At 41.9% G+C, this 23032-nt stretch overlaps 1 protein-coding gene across 3 annotated transcripts in view; it reads right to left on the bottom strand.

The window, feature by feature from the left end:
• The window catches only part of iqch (IQ motif containing H), a 152755-nt gene that overhangs the window by 70932 nt on the left and 58791 nt on the right, over positions 1-23032 (bottom strand). For all 3 annotated transcript variants that reach the window (XM_041174725.1, XM_041174726.1, XM_041174727.1), the window contains 3 exons: positions 20255-20430; positions 13270-13542; positions 2339-2530 (listed from right to left, as the gene is read on the bottom strand). In XM_041174725.1, the coding sequence (XP_041030659.1) occupies positions 2339-2530; positions 13270-13542; positions 20255-20430 (641 nt within the window). The remainder of the gene's footprint in view (positions 1-2338; positions 2531-13269; positions 13543-20254; positions 20431-23032) is intronic.

Below are 23032 nucleotides of genomic sequence, written 5' to 3'. Positions count from 1 at the left end.
AGAAAATAATTATGCCAAATTAAGTTCTCCCCATTTGCCTCTTTTAGACTGATTACTGGTTTCTCTCTTTTTTCCCAAATGTATTGGCACTACCTTGTCAAGCATAATCATGGACCAAACCAATGGAAGTCCATGGTCACCAAAGCCCTCTTAGGACATGGTATCTGAAGTGGGTGGAGGAGTGGTATTCTGCACTATGGACTCTGGGTCCTTCACTTACTGTTTTGAATAAACACACTGTAGCCACAATTATGCAGACATAATAACCTGGTTGCTAGTAAAATAGGAAGGAGGCTTCTTGATAGGTAACGCTGAATGAAGGGGCCACAGGTATGGATTAAGTGGAAATGTTTTGAACTCCACTACGTGCTGACCAACTATCATCATGAAATGTAAACAAACATCGAATAGCTACTCCAGATTTTGAAATGGGAATGAATATAGTAAATAGTTGTCTCCTTTGCCTTAGGAAACCAGGCAAATCTTTACTGTGGTCTGCTAATATTCTTTTTTTTTCATTAGAATTCATTCAATTTTTGTGAATTGAAACTTTGCTTGATTTAATCACAAACCATCCAGCTTATATAGGGCAAATTACGCTGGGGCCTTCTTTAAGCTCTTGTAGCATACTGAAACCATAGGTTAGGTTTTAAAAATTAATGAATGCCATGCACTCAGATTTAAGAAACAGTTTCTGGGACTAAGTATCTTAAATCAGCATTTTGGAGCCATAAAGTGAGGAAGAAACCTTGCAAAGGTTGGGTTTTCTACATCAGAAGAGTGAGTTGAATATATTTGGGAATACAATGCTGAAGAAGGATAAGAACTCTGAGGTGTAATCTGTAGTGAAGAATACATGCTGTGAAGATGATCTGTAGAACAGAAAATCTGGAGATATGGTGATCAGTGTACATCCGCGCACACAGAAAAAGCTGCTGAATGGCGGAAACGCTGGAAGCTGCATTAATTAGGTCAGGATGAGACTTCAACCCCCATCTGGGGAGAAATTCCTGTCTTAGAAAGTTGCCAACCAATCCGATTGGCTGGTAGCTCTGTAGTCCCAGCAGCAGTCGTCACCGGACAAGAGGAGGTTATGGAGCTGGACTGAAGGCAAGTCCAGGGAATCGGCAGGGGCTGACTGGCAGACCACAGCAAGGGGGGTGAGATGGGTTGGGAAGCCAGGTTTGAGGGGCTAGGGGATGATGGTTAAAGGGGGTTTGACCTTGGAGGTGGGGTGCCTCCCATGGGCACAGGGGACCCCTCCAAAGGAGAGTGCCTCCCCAAACCCCCACCCAACACCAGCCCATGCAGTAACACCTGCTGGGTTACCCAACTGGCGTGGGCAAATCCAACAGGTGTTTGTTGAAGATGTGATGAATTGGATAGTTAAAGCAAATTCAGGAGGCTGTTGACAAAAATGGAAGAATGTAGTGTGAGGAACTTTAGCAGGCTGGATAGCATATTTGATGATGTAGAAAATGAAGGATCACAATTGATGGATGTTGTTCAGAATGGTGAAGATTTGGAAGTTTTGACAGGGTGAATATTTAGAATTTATTTCCCCTCATTGGGAAGTCAGTGGCAAATGATCATCAGTTTCAAATTGGGGTGAGAGAGATCAGGAGAAATTTCTTTATGCGGAGAGATGTTGGGGAGTGAAATGCTATGCTACAACAGTTGAGGGAGACAGCATGGCATCTTTTAAGGGAAAAGTGGATCAATATTTGAAACAAGGAAAATACAAGAAGTTACAGAAGATACAGACACATTTATTCAAGGATAAGCTAAGAACTTCATGCATCTGCACAAATAGAGTTTTAACATCTTAAAGTACACAAAGTTATTCAAAAGCAGATTCTAAGCATTTCTATGAGTGGCATGCTGACCAGTTATATTTGTGACAAATACTGAATCACCCATACTTTATGAGGAAAGAGCAGGACAATGATTTTGGATTGCTTTAGTACAGACTTAGTGGACCAACAGTCCTTCTTCAACGCTCTAAACCTCTATGTTCTCTGATTCCATTACAACGTCATGATAAAGCAAAATATTCTAGACCGGTTACTAATTTCTGGTGCGATCGTTTCTTTCAAGGGCTACAGCAAAAATCAAGGGTGATCCTCATTAAAACAGTATGGTTCCCTTTTGAGCTTTGGGTTGAGGTGCTTAATTATAGTCAGTAATATATGGGCACATTTATTGCAGTAACCTTTGCAAAATAAATGGGTACTGTCACTGGCTGTAAAAGCAGGTAAATATTCAATTTTCTGCAATTTCCCAGTAATACTTTCCTTGCTTTACCCAAACCAAACATTGGGATCACAGGTGTACATACCTGAATCCATTTCTTCTTCAGCCATTCTGTAGGACCAATTTGCCTAAATTCCTTTAGAATCTGCTTATAACACTTCAGGTGTGAGACATCAAAATACGCAGTACCTCTTCCACCAAATTCAACATCCACTTTGAACAGCCAGCGCCTAATTTCCAGGTTTTCGAGGATAAGCTGAGTAAGAACTTCATGCATCTGCACAAATAGAGTTTTAACATCATAAAGTACATAAAGTTATTCCAAAGCAGATTCTAAACACTTCACTGAGTGGCATCTGACCATTTATATTTGTGACAAAGACTGAATCACCCATACTTTATAGGATGGAAACAAAATAGAACCTTACCACATATTGACTAGTTATTAGACAAATGTAATAGATATCTTCATTGGCAAGGCAGTCTGGATAACTCATGAGCAATAAGTTTATAGCTTTAGGGGAGACCTAGTGGTAATGGACTTGAAATCGAGAGGCTGAGGCTAATGCTCTGGTGATAGAAGTTCAAATCCCACCACAGCAACTGGTGGAATTTAAATTCAATTAATTAATAAATGTGGAATTGAAAGCTACTCTTAGTAACAATGAAGCTATCATTGATAGTCATAAAAACCCATCTGGTTGACTAAAGTCCTTTAAGGAAGGTAATCTATCAACCTTTCCCAATCTGGCCCACATGCGACTCCACATCCAAAGCAATGTGATTGACTCCTAACTGCCCTCTGAAATGGTGTAGCAAGCCACTCAGTTGCGGCAGTTACAGATGGGCAAAAAAATTCTAGCCTTGCCAGTGATGCCCACATCCCATGAAAAATAAAATAAGTTGTGGTCGATGTTTGGTTAAGTAAAATTAATTGCCACAATGCCTAAGGACTTTAGCTTGTTTCTAACCCTTTCTCCATTCTGACTGGCATGATGGAATTTGCTATCAGACATTAGTCAGAAAAAAAAGTCACAACGGGGTGACTATTCTCAAGTTGTGCTTGAGGCAGAGTACAAGAGTTTTACTCTACATTTAACTCTGCTATACCTAAGCTGGGAATTTTCAATTCAGATAATAGATGCTCAAAATGGGAGTTTCAATTGGTCAGAGACTGTAATGATTTTAAGGTGGGAACAATTTTAAATAATTATAAAAAGAATGGAAGAGGATGTTAGAAAAAGTCCTTCATACAAAGTGTGGCTAGTATGTAGAATCCTCTACCACAAAATCACTGAAGTAGAGCCCATAGATACTTCCAAAAGGAAATGAGAAAGTTGCTTGAAAAATGAGATATTAAAAGGTATGGGAACAAGCAGGCAAGTGAGGTTAGAAAAGCAGCTGATTTGGAGAAAAACACGGACACAGACCCTGATGTTGCTGCATTACTGGTTTGATACTGGAACAGTCTATGATTCTAATAGAAAATGAATCTATGATGCAGACAAAGGGAGAGAAAGCATTTAAGAGGCATTCAGAAATACCAGAAAGGAAGACATACAAAAAGCAAGAAAGGCAGAAAGTGTGAGGTGCATGCTGAGAGTAACATATTAGCTAGAATTTACAACACTGAAACAGGCCACACGGTCCAACCGGTGTATACTCCACATCAGTCTGCTCCCACTCTTCTTCATCTGACCCTTTCAGAATAATTTTCTATTCCTTTCTCCCTCATGTGCTTAGGTAGCATCCCTTCAATGCATTTATGCAGTTCATCTCAACTACATCATGTGGAAGCAAATACCACATTTTCGCCAGTCTTTGGGCAAAGACCTATGTGGAGGAAACAGACAAGGAAAGACACAAAGAGAAAGGCTATCTGAAAAAGAGTTGTAGATAAACTCAGATACAGAGATAATAACAAAAGAAATGTGCAAGGCATAGAGAGAGAGAGAGAGGAAAAAGATAGAGACAAATAAATGAGCCCAAAATAAAGTGATCTTAAGTTTGAAAGAATTGTAGTGGGTGACAAACAGAGTGGCACCTAAAACAACAAAATGCTCTGGGGGCGGGGATGGGTGGGTGGGGGGGTGGTGGAGGGGGGTGGGGGGGTGGTGGGGAGAGAGAAAGAGGGAGAGAGAGAGAATTTGTTTCTGCCTTTGAACAGTACCATGGAAGACCACCGGGTTCATAAAAAAAATGTTTCAAAAAATATGTGCAGAGATATTTTTCACATCTGTCTTGATCTATATTGGAGCAAGATTTCACAATAACAAAGACACCAATGCACTCAGACACAATACACCTATTAACCGAGTTAATAGACAAAAGATGTTTTACTCTAAGTAACAGAAGTAGAAATGCTTCCTTTTACTCAGCTGAAATTTAAATGCAAGATTTTTAATATCTGTATGTTCACAGAGAGTTTGATAGCACCTTCCTCTGCCCACCCCACCCACTCCAAGTTGTTCTTGATTCGTTGAGGAAGCAAATGACCTTTTGTAATGCATCTTGGTGGTATAGTACATGTGTGAATATTTTGAAATTTCCCATGTAAACCCTTTGGGTTATATAGATTGGGAGAAGCTATTTGCCACATTTAAACATAAAAATAACAAGGCCAATTTTGTGTCTGTACTCTGGGGAAAATTCAGTTACAATTTTAAAAAAATAACATGGCAAATATAGAAGTGTGTTCGTCTATCTTTGTTTTCTGTGTTCAAGAATTTGTAGCTTCAGGGAAATATTGACCAATCTCTGCAATCAAAATGCGCTTAAACACCCAAAATAAAGATTTATGTTGTAGATTGAGTGTCTAAATATTGGCCAGTATGCTGAAACTGGACGGGCAAGTCTATTGCAGTGATTTCTCATCATAAAAAGGATCCTCTTTCTTTGTGAACTAATTTACACCACATACTCAAGAGGTTATATAAAAAAAAACTTGAATGCTGAAAATATATTAAAAAAACTGAGAATACAAGAGATACACAAAGCTTCAGTCAGGTCTTGATGATAGTCCCCATTCAAAACATTAACCTTTCTTTCTCTTCCAGCTGCACATTGACATCCTGTTCACTTCCAGCATTGTTTGTTCTTATTTCCTTGGAAATTCTTCTACAAAGGCACTTACTTCTTCCTGGGTGGAGTCCCACAATAATTGGTTGTACTCGAGTGCCTTGCCTATTGGCTCTTATCTGTGCATGAACCTTGACAACGAGATTATCCAACTGTGAGAACCATCATTGCTGAGCCTGATCTTTTTCACTCAACATCCATACACACAATTACTGGAATGAGACTAACTGGGTTATAATCAGGGGTAGCGATATCAGTTGATGTTCTTCTCTCTTGCCAACTGTAGTACCCTGCCTGTGGAATCAGCCAGGATTAGGAAACTCAGCACAGTCCAGGAATCAAATCTGAGGTACTTTGTTTTTTGTTTCAAGTCCAGTTCGCTCATGTCTCTACCTTCAGTTGTCCCCATTACCAGTGCAAACCAACAATACTTGGGAAAATTAAACAGGTGCAGAAATGGGGAAATATTGGAGAAGATTAAAAGAAAATGAAGAATGACCTTGTAGACAATATTACAAAATGGCCATTAACCGGGCTGGACACAAGAAATGTATAATAGTATTCCCAGTTTGATTCTTGGCCTGAGAAGTTAGGTTGGTAGTAGGAAGACTGCAGTTAGCCTCAGTACGCTATCTAAGAGGGAAACAAATAGCTGGGCAGCCATATCTCAATCACTAACATTTGCTGAGATATGCATATGCGGACAGGGCCAGATCAGACTCGTCAGTGATGTCCCCATGGAAGAAAAGCACTTGCTGTCCATGCTCGCACACATAGGGCAGAATCTTTAGCTCGGTGTGTGGGTGAGTACCTGGCCTGCTTGAGCGTAAAATAGTGCGTGATGATGTCGGGCGAGCGTCTTGATGTCATCCCGCTCTCACACAATATCTCGGTCGGCGGGCGCACATGCAAGTTGGCAATTAAGAGGGCAATTAAAGTTCCAATTGACGATTTTTTTTAAGGTTGGCGGACGGGCAAATCTGCCAAACGGACTTTGCATTTTTGATGAAACCTCATCCAAGGGCGGGATGAGGTTTCCGTTATTAAAAAAAATGTTTGGACAGAATTTTCATCATCTATTTGTTCAGGTGACTGATTCTGATACATGGACACTTTTTTCCTGGATTTTAAAATCTTCAGCTCCCTCAGGCAGCTCTCTGCCTTCAGGGAGCTTTCATTCCAAACTCCCCCATGCCTGCCCTCCTCCTGCTCCCACCCCAGCAGCGCTGAGCATTTCAACACACGTTTCACACTGGCTGGCCATTAATTGGCCAGCCAGCGTGAAATTGCCGTCAGGGGCCAATTGTGGTCAGCAGTCCGTTCTTCGGCCCGCCGAATTGAAAATCCTGCCCATAGAATTGGCGCCTATCCGAGGTATGAAGGCATCTGGAAGAAGTCAATACCTGGGCTGTGTAATTCAGTGCTGCAACAGACAATGCTAAGTCATCGGAGAGGCTAAACTTGTGTGATTTCTGTTACAAGAAAACCTATTCAGACCAGCACTCTGCATAGGGTCCCATCATCATATGTGTGTATTAACCTCTCTTTTTGCAGTATAATATGTTTTACTTGAAGGGCAAGAAAATGTATTATCAAACGTCCACTTGTTCCTATTACCTATCTCAATGGTGGTATCAAAGAGAGGCGGGGCCCAGGCAGTGACTCACCTGCAGATTTACCCTCCTCCCCCAACCTCAGAGTGAAGTTCTTTGGTTTTCACACTGATGGTACATCCAAGATCTGAGACTTTCTATATGGACGCTGAATGAGAGTCAGGATTTCTGGTCCTGCAATTGAATTCCAGTGAATCATCCTGCAAGCATGTCTATGCATGATGGTAGAATTAGGATTGAATATCCCCATCATAATACAAAAGCAAAATACTGTGGATGCTGGAAATCTGAAACAAAAACAAAAATAGCTGGAAAAACTCAGCAGGTCTGACAGCATCTGCGGAGAGGAACACAGTTAACATTTCGAGTCCGTATGACTCTTCAACAGAAGTAAGGAAATATGGAAATGTGGTGAAATATAAGCTGGTTGAGGGGGGTGGGACAGGTAGAGCTGGATAGAGGGCCAGTGATAGGTGGAGGCAAAGAAGAGATTGCCAAAGATGTCATAGACAAAATGACAAAGGGGTGTTGATGGTGGTGATATTATCTAAGGAATGTGCTAATGGTGACATGAAGGGTAGAAAGCAAGACAAGCAAGTGACAGATGGCCCTAGTGGGGGTGGGGTGGGGGGAAGGGATTGAAATGGGCTAAAAGGTGGAGATAAAACAATAGATCGAAATAAATTTAAAAATAGGTGGGAAAAGAAAAATATATTTTAAAAATTATAAATTATTGGGAAAAGGGGGATGGGAAAGGGGGTGGGGATGGAGGAGAGAGTTCATGATCTGAAGTTGTTGAACTCAATATTCAGTCCGGAAGGCTGTAAAGTACCTAGTCGGAAGATGAGGTGCTGTTCCTCCAGTTTGCGTTGAGCTTCACTGGAACATTGCAGCAGGCCAAGGACGGACATGTGGGCATGAGAGCAGGGTGGTGTGTTGAAATGGTAAGCAACATGGAGGTCTGGGTCATGCTTGCTGACAGACCGAAGGTGTTCTACAAAGCGGTCATCCAGTCTGCGTTTTGTCTCTCCAATGTAGAGGAGACCGCATTGGGAGCAGCGAATGCAGTAGACCAAATTGAGGGAAGTGCAATTGAAGTGCTGCTTCACTTGAAAGGAGTGATTGGGCCCTTGGACGGTGAAGAGGGGTGAAGTAAAGGGGCAGGTGTTGCACCTTCTGTGGTTGTATGGGAAGGTGCCGTTGGAGGGGTTTGAGGTGTAGGGGGTGATGGAATAGTGGACCAGGGTGTCCTGGAGGGAACGATCCCTCCAGAATGCTGCTGCGGCGGCGGGGGGGGGGTGAAGGGAAGATGTGTTTGGATGATGGCGTCATGCTGGAGTTGGCAGGAATGGCAGAGGATGATGCTTTGAATGCGGAGGCTGGTGGGGTGATAATTGAAGACAAGGGGCTATCATGGTTCTGGGAGGGAGAGAAAAGAGTGAGGGCGGATACATGGGAGATGGACCAGACACGGTTAGGGCCCTATCAACCACCGTGGGTGGAAAACCTAGGATAAGGAAGAAGGAAGACATGACGGAGGAACTGTTTTGGAAAGTGGCATCATCAGAACAGATGCGACGGAGGCAAAGAGACTGAGAGAATGGGATGGAGTCTTTACAGGAAGCGGGGTGTGAGGAGCTGTAGTTGAGGTAGCTGTGGGAGTCAGTAGGCTTGGAATGAATATTGGTGGACAGTCTATCACCAGAAATTGAGACAGAGTGGTCAAGGAAGGGGAGAGAAGTGTAAGTGATGGACCATGTGAAAATGATGGAGGGGTGGAAGTTGGAAGCAAAATTAAAAAATTTTTCCAGGTCCAGACGAGAGCATAAAGCGGCACCGAAGCAGTCATTGATGTACCGGAGAAAGAGTTGTGGGCAGGGGCCTGAGTAGGACTGGAACAAGGAATGTTTCACATACCCCATAAAGAGACAGGCATAACTGGCGCCCATGCAGGTACACATAACCACACCTTTTATTTGGAGGAAGTAAGATGAATTGAAGGAGAAATTGTTCAGTGAGAGAAGTTCAGCCAGACGGAGGAGAGTAGTGGTGGATGGGGATTGTTCCGGCCTCTGTTCGAGGAAGAAGCGGAGAGCCCTCAAACCATCCCAGTGGGGGATGGAGGCATAGAGGGATTGGACACCCATGGTGAAGAGGACATGGTTGGGGCCAGGGAACGGGAAATTGTTGATATGATGTAGGGCGTCACAGGAATTGCGGATGTAGGTGGGAAGAGACTGGACAAGGGGAGAGAGAATGGAGTCAAGATAGCAAGGAATGAGTTCGTGGGGCAGGAACAGGCTGACACGATCAGTCTGCCGGGACAGTCCTGTTCGTGGATTTTGGGTAGGAGGTAGTAGCGGGCGGTCAGAGGTTGGGAGAGCATTTCAAACCTAGCTTCCCTTTTGACCACTCAAAAGCTCCAGACTAGCTGTCTCTAATTCAATCAAATCCCTCACACATACACACAGAGAAACTAATCCAAATCCCACTATTATCCTACCTTTACAATAAATCACAATAATATTATAAAAATTATTACATTTTCATAACACTACAAAGTCTTTGCAGCCATAGCTTGTATTGGAGAAGTTGGCAGATGTAAGCAAGCACTTACAAGAGCACCTCTGTCATTGCCTTTTGCTCATCTGTAGATGAGCATTGCTGGCAATAAACCTATGGTAGGGCCAATGATCGCTATTACAATATTCCATGTTCACCAGCCTCTTGACCTTATGAAGGCCCTGCTGCCTCTTGCTGCTCAGGCCCTTGCTCCTCCTGGCCCTGTGCCAACCTGCAACGGGCCCTCCTTCTTCTCATCTGGATGAGGGCTATTACCAAGGCAGGGTTGCCTACTGCATGTATCATCAACACATCAGTGGATGTGTGATATATTAAGTGAGCATGTCTTTTACAGTTTTCCCTTCATCTTAAAGCTAGCAGGCTAGCGCTAATCCCTTCACCTGGCCTCCATCACAACATGGCATCCATGCTCCATCCTTTCCAGTTGAAGGATATCCTGGAGGACCAGAAATGGGTGTTCCTTCCATTCATACATGAATGCATATGGAGACATTGCTCTTTGATCAGGGAAATACCACTACCTTGCAGCATAGAAAGACTAACTGCATGATCCCTTGTCAGCCATGACCATTCACCCAGGAGGATGGAAGTTTGGAGTTGCGAGTTAGCTGCCCTCCATCAGTCATGCCCCTCGGAGGCATCCACCTCTCTCCTGTTCATCCCTGCCTCTGACTGCAGCCGAAGGCAAATGGCACAAAATGAACATCAGCTCCACACCTTGCTAGGATCTCAATGTTATGGGAGCCAGGAGTTGGGAACAAACCTGCTGCAGTGCGGGCTTTACCATAGAGAAGAGAACACAAGATGCTTCATAATTATTAGCATGTCCTTTTAGTTGGCCACATTTGCTGACATTGAACTCCACCCACATGAAAAGATGCTCCTCCCACCTCAGGGAATCAGTGACTAACTCGTGATCAAGGTCAGTTTGGAAAAATGGTGTACGTCACCTTTCAAACTCGCTTCACCACCTTCTACCCTCCCCCTGAACCCACCAACTTCCCCCCATCACCATAGACCCACCCAATCTCAACATTCCTATCGTCTCTCTTGTCCTTGAACCTCCCCCACTTAACCTGGGCCAATCATGATCCACCTCCACGTTCTTTCCCTCCCCTCAGAGTTGACACCCGTTACAGTCCCTATGCCCACCCTGCTCCTATTCCTCCCCATTATCTGAACTACCTGCCTTGTCCCTCTCACCCGATGAGAACATCACCTACCAGACTCTCACCCTGGACCTGTCACCCCAACCCCCAATACCACATGCCCCTGGCCCCAACTGTGACTGGTCCCTTCTATAACCAACACCCCGAGTTCTCCTCATAGGACCTCACCGTCGACACCACTGACCCCACCCTCTAAGGCAGTCTGCCACCTTCCCTGGACACTCTTTCTCTCCCCTTCCTGGACTTTGCGCCCCCTCCCTTCCTTGGGCGTTCTCCCCACTCTTTCCTTGTAAGTCTACTTCCCCTCTCCAGCCTTCCACCATACAGCATCCCTCTTCCCGCTCCCAGCCTTTGCTTGCCCCCCTTACCCAGCCTTGGCGCGGATTTTGCTAACGGCACTCGATATGACTGAAGTTATGCGAGATCCCCAAAAAAGAGAAAACATCTATGGACCCCAAAGTCATGGAAGAGGTGAAGCTCAACAGGTGCACGCCACTTATATAAACTGAACGTTCTAAATTCGCACTGGCCAGGAACTTAATTTGGAGGGGGAGCTTAATTCCAGCCAGTTGCTAATGCATGCAAATGGGGGTGCGGGGGTTCCCGACATTAATCATCGAGAAGCTTGCCTTGCCTTGAAAGTTGGGAGAGCAAAATTCCAACAGTTTACCCCATCAAAAAACAGATTTTTTTGCCTCCTGTCAAATTAAGTGCCCCTGCCTGTCATGATTCCCACTATTGGTGGGAATGGAAAATTATGCCCAAAGTTATTGAGGAGTGAGAAGCAGAGTTAACATTCCAGTGACCTTTCATCAGAACTTTCTGTTCATATTTCAGATTTCCAGTATCTGCAATATTTTGATTTTGTGTAAGTATAGTCACTGTTGTAATGTAGAAAACCATGTGGCACTGAAACTACAAGCTGGAGAAAAATAAAGGGGACATTTGGCACTACTGTGAGTGGTACGTGTTACAAATACATATAGGGAAATTGTATGCCCCTACTTCGTTATTTTCTGTCAAGGGATCAGGAATGTGAGATTTCCCAACTTGTGTTTCAGGTGTGCTATGGATTTGTGGGGGGGGGGGTGGCAGGGGAAGAGAGAGAGAGAGAGAGAGAGATGGTGGGATAGCTTTTCCCCTTTCTTCTCACCTCTCGGTTGTCTGCAACAAGCTGCGTGTATCAGAGGGAGTGTTTTAAATCTTTTGAATGTTGTGATTTTTAGTAATAGGCACGAAGCAGGCTTTCAGACAAGTTTAACTCAGAAGAAAATATAACGTTCATTCATACAACCCCACACACAGACAGCCTGATGGGTTCTCTCTTGTGGTTCTTTGAAGATGAATGGAAGTTGGAAGTCTCTGGATTTTCAGATAAGGTTATGGCTGAGTTTCTGTACAGGCAAAATGAATTAGTCACCCTCGCATTGCCTGGGTTGACAGGTTGTTAGGCAGGGTTCTGTTCTTCTGGTTGGAGGAATGTTCCCTATTGTCCTGATGGTTTCCAGATTGATCTGTCTCTGCTAGTTCTCGGAGTAATAAGATCTGTTATCTGCAGTCAGTTTAAATCATATGCTTACATGATCAATACTTCTATTGTCCCCCTAAACGATTCAAAGTTAGAAGGCATTGCTAAACAATGGGTGTTTAATGGTGGTTGTTCACACCTGCTTGTGATAAACTGGTTGCTCTGAGCCTCTCTTTATTAAGGGTTGAGTTCGCAAATGGGAGTGGGGAATTGCGGGGGGGCGGTGGGGGGTGGGGGTGGGGGGTGCGGCTATTGATTTTAAGTTTTGGTAAATACACAGGGGCTGTAAATTTCACAAGTGGTTTCGGTCCCAGTATGCCTATTCAAGAGAGAGCACCCCATCCTCAGTTATTTACATTTTAAGAACTTTCTGGAAGCATGTTCAGACATGAGTTAATCCTTTGTCTTTGCAGAAATTACAGAAGGCCACCTGATCTTTGGCCACCATCTTTGATGTACATGTTTCACCTTTTAAAGTCAGTTTCAGAAAATCCACATTGATTGAAGTCCATATGTTGCAAGTTAAGAATATGATATCTTTACTAAGCATGACAGGTAAGCAGTGTTCTTAGTTGAGGTGCCTGAGGTGGAAAATCTCCCCCATAATTTTCACAAACTGGTTCAAGAATGTGCAGATTACAAAATCATATGATCTTTCCTGGAAATGTGGAGGAAAACACCAAACTCATTGTTAGCAGAAGGAAGAGCACGTGGTAAATGTGATTCAAGGTTATTTTAGATGAAGCCTAATGTGAAAAAATAATTTACTTGCTGAGGCAGAACAAGGTGCAATTCTCCAAAATCTGGATCTTACTGGTTTACCAGTAATGGCTAGTTATCAAGCCATCAACATTCTCCCTCACAAGGAGAGAAGGATATGCATCATCCAACACATTTTTATATACACACTTACGAACAATGCACACAACACATTTTATCAACATATGCAAATTTGTTGTAACTAAGAACAATTGCAATGAAAAAACAGATTGTAGATGAGAAGGAACATAGTGTGTTACAGTGCATGAATATAATTATGATATACCTGCTGAAGGTTGTATATATCATATTCCCCAGGTGGCATTGGCGCACAAGCGCTTGCAAAGATTCTTTTGCCTCCAGATTTGGTGCTGTACAGATGGGCCACTTCCGGCTCTGGACCTAGAATTGGTACATTTAGCATATCTGCAACAGCTAAGTCATCCTTGTGTAGCAGCCCACCAACGATGTATGCAGCCTTGCCTTCAATAAGATTTTTTATTCTCTTTATTGTCTTGGGACTGTATTTCAGATGAGTGGCCAGGCACAAGTGGTGGTTCTGCGAATAGTGACATTACTCTTGTTAGATTGTGTCCTTTTCGGCTCCCAAGGCCTAATTTATTATACTGTACACAACAAATACATTATTAATAGTGGACTAGGTTGTGACCAGAGCTATAGTTTAGCAGTTTAAATTGATAAAAGCCACCAGTGTTGAGACTCTCAACAGTTCCATAATCCTTCACATTTTTAGTGCATCGTAAATGGGTTCCTTGGGAATTCAACTAATTACTACACATCTGTATTTATTTGATCCACGTGGAATTATCCTTCTGTCGCTTGAAAAGATGCTGGCAGCCTTCAATAACAGTGATTTATCTAAACGACAGTTGTGGCACAGTTTAAGACGAAAGCTCGGAGAAAATCAATACAAATAACTAACAAAAAATGCATCAGCCGGATTGCAGTGACATTAGAAAACACACAGTCCTATACAGTTCTACAGGTTACCAGTCTGTAACAAATTCCTTCTCACAGTACGTGCTGTGATGTTTATTTATCTTCTCAAAGAATTTTCATGTACTGGGGATTGTAATATAAGAAAACCCTTTTATACGACGTTTAAAGTTGTTCAATAATTATAATTAGTGTTATCTGCAGTGGGACTCATGCAAATATTTGTTAAAAAGAAAATGGATGCTTGTCTGAAGGTTATGGGTAAAGATACTACCTGATTAAGCACTGAGCCATACAGTCCACAAAGTCTTAAATTCCAAATTTATGTTGAGTCAGTTGATCTTTGCAAAGGGCAGTTAGCGTATTAGAAGTGGACTCAGCATTTCTGGACTACAGAAGAAAAGGGGAAAAATAAAATTCAGTGGTTTTTTTGTTCCTGCTCGCTAACCAGCAATCCATGCTGCGTAGAGTTGCTCTATGCAGAATATGGGTAAAAAGAGGGCGGGTCTTGATTGTGATTCCTCCTCTGGTTTAATATCTTGATAAAATTTATTGTCCAGGACCACACATGAAGAATCATCATTTAAGACATGGCCCTAATGGGCTACAATTGCGACACTGTTTGAAATCAGCAAATTCAGAAAATTAAATAGCTCCAACCAGGGATCCTCTAGTCTGTACGGTTTATTAGTACAGAAGGCAGTTTCTGTACTCACTCAGCCAAGGTGGAAATTGAAAATAAATTCATTAATTATTCTAATTTTTTCCAATTTCTGTACAATTACAGTATGGCAAGTAACCCTCATGATAAAAATGCAGGAGTGATATAGCAGTTAAAGAGCCAGGATTTGTAATTGTTCTAGGACAAACTTATATTGTTGAACTTATATTGGTAAAGGCAGTAACAAAACAAGCCAACAGCGAAATGGGAAGCTCTGCTGCTGCCTGTCATAATATAAGCCATTGACCTCTGAGAATTTCTGATAGGGTCACATCACACCAAACAGCGAAGTATGAGCCCACAACCAAAATCACCTGCACAAGTCTTAAAATGTATTTCATATGCAAAAATACAGATTTTGTCCTTAAAAAATGTTTTTAAAAAATATTGCAACAGTCAATCCAATTTTTTTTATAGCAATGTTCTCATTTTGTAACAAAATGCTTGTGTTTCTTTTAAATTTTGTATTCTTATAAGCCTATTTTTCTCCCCAAAGACACTTCCACTGCACCAATGTGTTAAGACCTTTGCCAGACTGGAGTTTTCCCAGCACTTCCTGTTTTTATTTCATACAGCATCTGCAGTATTTTGCTTTTATGATAAGACCTTTCCTATACACAAACATTGTTTATGCATTTTCTGAGTACTTTTACCCTTCACTTTGTGAAGGGTGTGCTCACCAAGGTGAAGATTCTTAAGTGCTGGCATAGACAAGATCTATCTTTGGCGCCACCGGGTAAAAAAAAAAATCTGAAACACTGTTAGTTGCAGAGTGGAGCTCCATTCCACCAAGTGCCTCAACCTCAGAACAGCACCCTCGGCACAAGTATGACATTTCCCGAAATGGCAAAGTGTTCAAATTCCTAACATTAGTGTCCCTCATCTTTTTGGACACATTTGTTTTGATTGTAATTGCCAAATTTATAATCAATTAGTACAAACATATGAAAAATACACAACTTGGTCCATCCAGCCCATGTTATTTACTAATAGTGTCATCTGCATACACCATCAATCTTCTCCCCATAATGTAATCTTCAGAGGGGGTGCGAAATCATGAAGGCGGAATAGGCCAGGGAGAGAAATTTAGGCCTATTTAGCAAAAACTGAGGGAAATTCCTCTCCAACTCCCAATACAATCTAACAAATTTCAGGACACTGCAGTAATAGTTAACACTAACCTAAACTCTAATAAATTAAATAAAAACAGAAAATGCTGAAAAAACTCAGCAGGTCCGACAGCATCTGTGGAGAGAGAAACAGTATTAACATTTCAAGTCCATATGAATCTTTTTCAGAGCTAAAGAGAAGTAGAAATGTGATGGAATTTATACTGTTTAAGGGGGTTGGAGCAGGTGAAGCTGGATAGAAGGTCAGTGATAGGTGGGAGCTAAGGAGAGATTGACAAAGATGTCATGGACACAAGACAAAGGGAGTGTTAATGTTAGTGGTAAGGGCTAAAGAAGGTGTTAGGAGTGGGATAAAGGTAGCAAAGCAGAATGTGTGAATAGCAGAAAAAGGGTCAGCACTCTGTGAAAGAGCAACATAGAACAAGTAACAGGTGGCCCTTTTGGGGGTGAGGGGGAGGGCACGGTGTGGGGGGGGGGTGGCTTTAAAAAGGGAGGGATTAAAAAAGGGGGGCACAAAAAGGGGGATAAAACAATGAATAAAAATAAAAATAAGTAAATAAAAAATAAAAATAAATTTTAAAAAAGGGATTAACAAAGGGGTGAAGATAGAGAACAGAATCCATGATCTGAAGTTGTTGAACTCAGTGTTAAGTCCGGAAGGCTGTAAAGTGCCTAATCGGAAGATGAGGTGCTGTTCCTCCAATTTGTGTTGGGCTTCACTGGAACATTGCAGCAAGCCAAGGACGGACATGTGGGCATGAGAGCAGGATGGTGTGTTGAAATGGCAAGCTACAGGAAGGTCTGGGTCATGCTTGCGGACAGACTGAAGGTGTTCCGCAAATTGGTCACCCAGTCTGCATTTGGTCTCTCCAGTGTAGAGGAGACTGCATTGGGAGCAGCGAATGCAGTAGACCAAATTGAAGGAGGTGCAAATGAAGCACTGTTTCACCTGAAAGGAATGTTTGGGCCTTTGGATGGCGAGGAGGGAGGAGGTAAAGGGGCAGGTACTGCACCTTCTGCAATTGCATGGGAAGATGCCGTGGGAAGGGGATGTGTGTTGGGGGTGATGGAGGAGTGGACCAGGGTGTCCCGGAGGGAACGGTCCCTATGGTATGCTGACAGTGGGGGGTTGCAGGGTGAGGGGAGGATGTGTTTGGTGGTGGCTTCATGCTGGAGTTGGCGGAAATGGCAGAGAATGATCCTTTGACTGCTGAGGCTAGTGGGGTGAAAAATGAGGACAAAGGTGTCCCTATCATGGTTCTAGGAGGGAGGGGAAGGTGTGAGGGCAGAGGTGCAGGAGATGGGTCGGACACAGTTGAAGGCCCTGTCAACCACAGTGGGTGTGAAATCTCAGTTAAGGAAGAAGGAAGCCATGTCAGAAGTGCCGTTTTGGAAGGTGGCATCATCGGAACAGATGCGATGGAGGCGAAGGAACTGAGAGAATGGGATGGAGTCCTCACAGGAAGCAGGGTATGAGGAGCTGTAGTTGAAGTAGCTGGGGTTAAGGATGAAGGAAGACATGTCAGAAGCACCATTTTGGAAGGTGGCATCATTGGAACAGGTGTGATGGAGGTGAAGGAACTATTCATCTTCTAATAACTTAAGATGCCTTCCATTATAGGGAACTCATCCAGCTCCCTTCTGAAGGCCTGTAGTGAATCCATGCTCACTGCATATTCTGATAATCCATTTCAGAGGTTGATGGCTCTGGAAGGAAAACTTTTTGGCATCTAATCTGACATTATATTTTCGCATTTTGCACTGATGCCCTAAGTTATTCCCTCCTTACCTATCAGAATCCTAAAGGTTAGTGGAATTGAAAGTGCAAGTTGTTTCTGCTGGTTAAAAAATAAATAATAGATAAATATTAGCCAACTATAATAATAAATAATAAATTAAAGTTGTTCTCCTTGGAGCAGAGAAGGCTAAGAGGAAATTTATTATTCAGACATGTCCCCTCATGTGACAGTGCCACATGAGCTGGGACATGTTTATGAATTTTCATAACATTTTTTATTTAATTAATAAAACCTTCATGAAACCTCATCCCATCCTTGCATGAGATTTCATGAAAAATGCGAAGGTCGCCTGGGCTCTTTGCCTGCCCGCCAAACTTAAGGTTGGACGGGCAGCTTTCTCAATTGGGTTAATTGTTTTAGTAATGGCCTTAACAGGCCTTTGACAATTCGGCGGGTGTGTAGCCGACTCTGGTGTGCGCCCGCCGAATGGAAGATCAGAATGACCCACGGTGAAGTCGGGATGAATGCCCGCATCACCGCGCGTCATTTTACGTGTCAGTGTGCGGGGCCTGCCCCCGCACGAACAGAAAATCCTGGCTCATATTCCTGCCTAGCCCTGATAACTTTTCACCCCTTTGCTTATCAAGAATCTATCCACTTCTGCCTTAAAAATAATCAAAGGCTCTGCTTCCACTGCCTATGAGGAAGAGTGTTCCAAAGACTCTCTGCCCTCAGAGAGAAAAAAATTCTCCTCATCTTTGTCCTAAATGGATGACCCCATATATTTGAACAGTGGCCCCCAAGTACTAGATTCTCCCACAAGAAGAAACATCCTCTCTATATCAACCTTGTCAAGATCTCTCAGATCTTACATATTTCAAATGTTGCGTCTTACCCTTCTAAAATCCAGCAGATACAAGCCTAGATAAAAGCAAAATAGTGCGGATGCTGGAAATCTGAAACAGAAACAAAAATTGCTGGAAAAACTCAACAGGTCTGACAGCATCTGTGGAGAGGAAGACAGAGTTAACGTTTCGAGTCTGTATGACTCTTCATCAGAACATACAAGCCTAGCCTGTCCAACCTTTCCTCATAAGACAACCTGCCCAATCCAGATTTAGTTTCGTAAACCTTCTCTGAAATGCTTCCAACACATTTACATCCTTCCTTAAATAAGGAGACGAATACTTTACACAATACCCCAGACATGGTTTCAAAGAAGAATTGGATAAATACTTGTAGAAAAAAATTATAGGGATATGAGTAAAAAGAAAGACTTACATTTTTATAGTGCTTTTTGTGACCACTAGATGTCTCAAAGCACTTTACAGCCAATGAAGTACTTTTGAAGTGTAGTCACTATTGTAATGCAGGAAACCCAACTGCCAATTTGCACACAGCAAACCCCCATAAAAAGCAAAGAGATAATGACCAGATAATTTGTTTTTGTTATGTTGCTGGAGGGATAAATATTGGTCAGAACACCAGGGATACTTCCCTGCTCTTCTTCGAAACAGTGCCATGGGATCTTTTATATCCCCTAGAGCAGGCAAATGGGGCCTAGGTTTAAAAGTTTATCTGAAAGATAAAACCTCTGAGAGTGCAGTACACTCTCTGTGTATGCTCATGTTTATGTCTTGAATGGGACTTGAACCTGGAATCTTGTGACTCGGAGGCTAGTGTGGAATGGGAATAACTGGAATACATTTTGAAAAGACCTGTGCAGAGGCAACAGATAGAATGGCCTCCCTGCTGTCCTGCACTATTCTGTAATTTTAATCACTAATTATTGCTAAACAAGAAGCTTTTACATGCTATAGGCGCATCTGACTTGAAACTGAGACTGGCCAAATCCAGTTTGCATAGGTCATTTGCAGTCAATGGGAAAACGAGGCTTTCATCCCCAATTTTTTGTGCTGGATTTGAAATTAACCTCCAAGAATGACAGACCAACATCTAGATCCTTGGACTGCTAAATCTTCCATTTCTCATTACTTTTTCCTGTCTTACACACAATTGGCAAAAAAGTACAGAAGAAACTAAATTATTCTCAGAATTATTCTCGGTTTGTGTGCAGAGATAGTTCTGATTATGGCCACAAACCATATTATTTATAACTGCAGTATTCTTAGATCACAGATTATGCAGTCTTTATGTATTTTCCTTTCTACCCCCTTGATTGGTTTCCTGCATTTCTCCACTCCATAGGTTACAAATTTATTTTTCTTCCTGTATCATTTTACAGACCATTTTCCTGTAATAAAAAAATAGAAATTCTTGTACTAGTTTCAATACATCAATGATGCAGGTAAGAAGAATCATGCAAACACTTACATGTGAGCTAATGTCAACCCATTTTTAGTTCACAAATTTATACAGGATTTTACAGTGATTCGATCCTTTTGACGCCATAGAGTGATGGGATGTGAGCTGTAGATCCCAACCATATTGCTATGGGGACGCAAGTTCTACTTCAGAGTGACAAAGGAGAATTACTCTTCCAGATAGTTAGAGTACCATTGATTCCTTATTGGAGGATATCCACTGGGAATGAGTAACCAAAGAAAGAGGAAACAGGAGAAAAGTGTCATCCTTCAAGGAAAAGAGAATCCAGGAAATAAGGTCAGATAGCATGTGCGTAAGTGCAATGAGGAAACTTGATTTCTGTTCTAATCTGTACTCCCTTCATTTACCAAGCTTTATGAAGATAGTGGAGAAACTTACAGGAAAATGGCTTACAGCCTCTGGGGTCATGACCTTGAGACGATCTTCCATGTCCACTACCTTCTCCGGTATCCCTGTTTTGACAGCTTCTTGCAACCCAAGTAGTTTCATGTAGTATTGGGTCACATCTTCACCAATCCAAAGGGGGCAAATATAGATAACATTTATATTGTCATCTGGGGAGAAACAAAGTGTACCATAGATTGTTGTCTTTGCCAAGCAAATCACTTATAACTGCGCAAAATAAGTATTTTATGACAAGTGGGAGAACTTCTTTTATAAATGTACAACAGTGTTCTCTGCTGTTTTGTGGTTCCACTGGGCTCCAAATGGAGCTCTGCCAAAGCTTCAACAGATCTTTAGGGTGAATTTCTCTTTATAGGGTAAAGATAATAAATTTCACTCCCAAAGGCTGCAGCACATTCTGAATATGATTTTTCTTTCCCCAAAATCAGACAATTGATAAATAAGTAGAATGATGTGAAATGGCAAGTGTTCTTCCAACATCACCTACCATCATCCTTCTATACTTAAACACAGGCTTTGACCAACCTGCAGCTCATGGACAATATCTGGCCAGTGAGCTCTGGCAACAAGGCCCAGGAAGTCTATGCAACTTAAGTTCTATTTCCGCTTGTATTCTTACTCGCTAGTTTGTACTATTTGAAATTTCTGGGCTTAGTGTTTTGGAAAGGGCTTTCCTTAGTATTGTTATCTCATGGTGAACTAAATTGTAAATCAGAACACCAAAATATGCTGACACCTCTGTAAGTTAATAGGAACATTCATTAAACTTTATTTATAGCACAAAAGGCTCCATGGTGAACAACTAAACAGCCCAGTAAATGTTTGGTCACTTGCTGTACACACACCCACCTCTACCATCCTGCCAGCAGAGTCATTGCAGCAGCACCACTGGCAGAAGGGTGTAACTATATTGTGGTACAAAGGTAGCTTCAATTATAAATGTGGACATAAATCATGATGAAAATCAAAATGAACAAACAGAACATTAAAATGAGGACTGAATGATTTGTGTGTGCTCTGCCCCAATTATCTACAACTCTCTAATCCAGCTTCACTTGACAGCTACACTTGGACTTGACCTCCCTGTATGCACCCCCATGGAAATCTGCATATATGTATCAAGACTTGCTGTCTTCCTCATGAAACAATTTTTCAGTAAATTTCACAACCTAGACACTTAAATCCTAAATCTCTGGGCCTTCAGCTAGTTATCATGAGAGCAGTGGATTATTAGATACTGAACCAATATTTAATGAGGACAGCAGACAGTTCCATTAGTCATAATGGGATATAACGCCATTGCTGTCACTGTCTATGATTATATCATAAGTGATTTTTATTAGCAAATTACTTTCAATTTTTCACAACAAAAGCCAATTTATTTAATATTAGCCAAGAGACTTAGAACATTAGGTCAATCATTAGGCTAGACCCTAATAAAACTTGGTGAAAGTGACTGAAATAATTGCTTTCCCAATGTGGTAGGCCTTGCTGTACTTTGGAAAATCTTGCTGGCAGGATTGGAGGTGATTCTTAACTCCCCTTATCACACCTCATTCTAGTGTCAATTTGACTTCTGCAGCCTCTTTACTGTATGTGACAGGTTAATCCTTTGCAGGGATCTTACTCAACCAATGCAGGGATTTCTGATTTACCACTCTTTTACAATTTTCTCCTCACATTGCATCCTCGCTATTGTTACGAAAGCACTAATCTCATTGTTATTCATGTGATTCTGTGCATTTTTTTGAAAATGAGAAAGCTCAGATAGAAGGCTTTTTTTTTAAAAAAAAGAGTAATTTAATTCCAAGGAACTGCATCCCAAGTACAACTATACTTTAAAAAAAATCTGCTTTTCTAATGCTTTTGCGCAGTTAATGCAGGTCACTACAGTTGGCATAGCCTGAAAAGGACTGAATTTTGAACCAGAGAATCAATTTGTGTACCGTGGCTGTTTTGAAGGCAAAATCATCTTCACATTTTCATGCTATGGAATGAGAATTTTTTTTCTTTTCAAAACCTCAACAATCTTACATTCTAAATTGTTAGTGTGAAAAGTAAATGATAAAGAAATTAAAAATCACCGGCCAAGTTCTCAATTGCTTTTCAGTACATTGCAGCACTGATTTGGTGATTTTAACTCATGGGGCCATTTCACATAACTTAATAAATATTAAAAAGGTCTTTTAATGTGTTCTGTCCAATTTCACCACTACATAGAATTACAGAGGATGTCAGCGTTACATTACAGAGTATACCTTTTTAATTCCCAAGAAAAATCAAATGACCATCCTCTTAAACCTTGAACATCACATGTGAACCTAATCTGATCCTATTCTCACCCAACATCAACACACATATTGTCCAACAGGAGCTAGTGGTCAACATCTAGGCAGGGATCCTGCAACAGCTTTTCCCTTTCTTCCTCGCTGCCAGTCGTGGAGCATGACCTATCTGGTGGAGATCATTCCAAGGGTTAAATTGAGGATATTCTGGCTAAGGTTGCCTTTGTGTTGTAATGGGAGGTTTTCAGGGAAAGGTGGGCATACTGGAAAGCCGAGTCACCCAGAGTCAATCCTAGGCACTTTCTAGTGGCCAGTTATTCTAAAGTCTGAGCCCAAGATGGCCTGCCTCCATTTTGTGTGGAGTAAACAGGAGACAAAAGATGGAAAAAAATAAGACCTTTGTAAAGAAAAATGGAGGGGAAAAAATTAATGAAGATACTTGCAATCTTTAAAGGAGACAAACAAC

Source organism: Carcharodon carcharias, chromosome 26 (assembly GCF_017639515.1).
Source record: "Carcharodon carcharias isolate sCarCar2 chromosome 26, sCarCar2.pri, whole genome shotgun sequence".
Taxonomy (NCBI): Eukaryota; Metazoa; Chordata; class Chondrichthyes; order Lamniformes; family Lamnidae; genus Carcharodon; species Carcharodon carcharias.
Note: the sequence above shows the minus strand (reverse complement) of the source record. Positions and strands in the feature narration are given on the sequence as shown.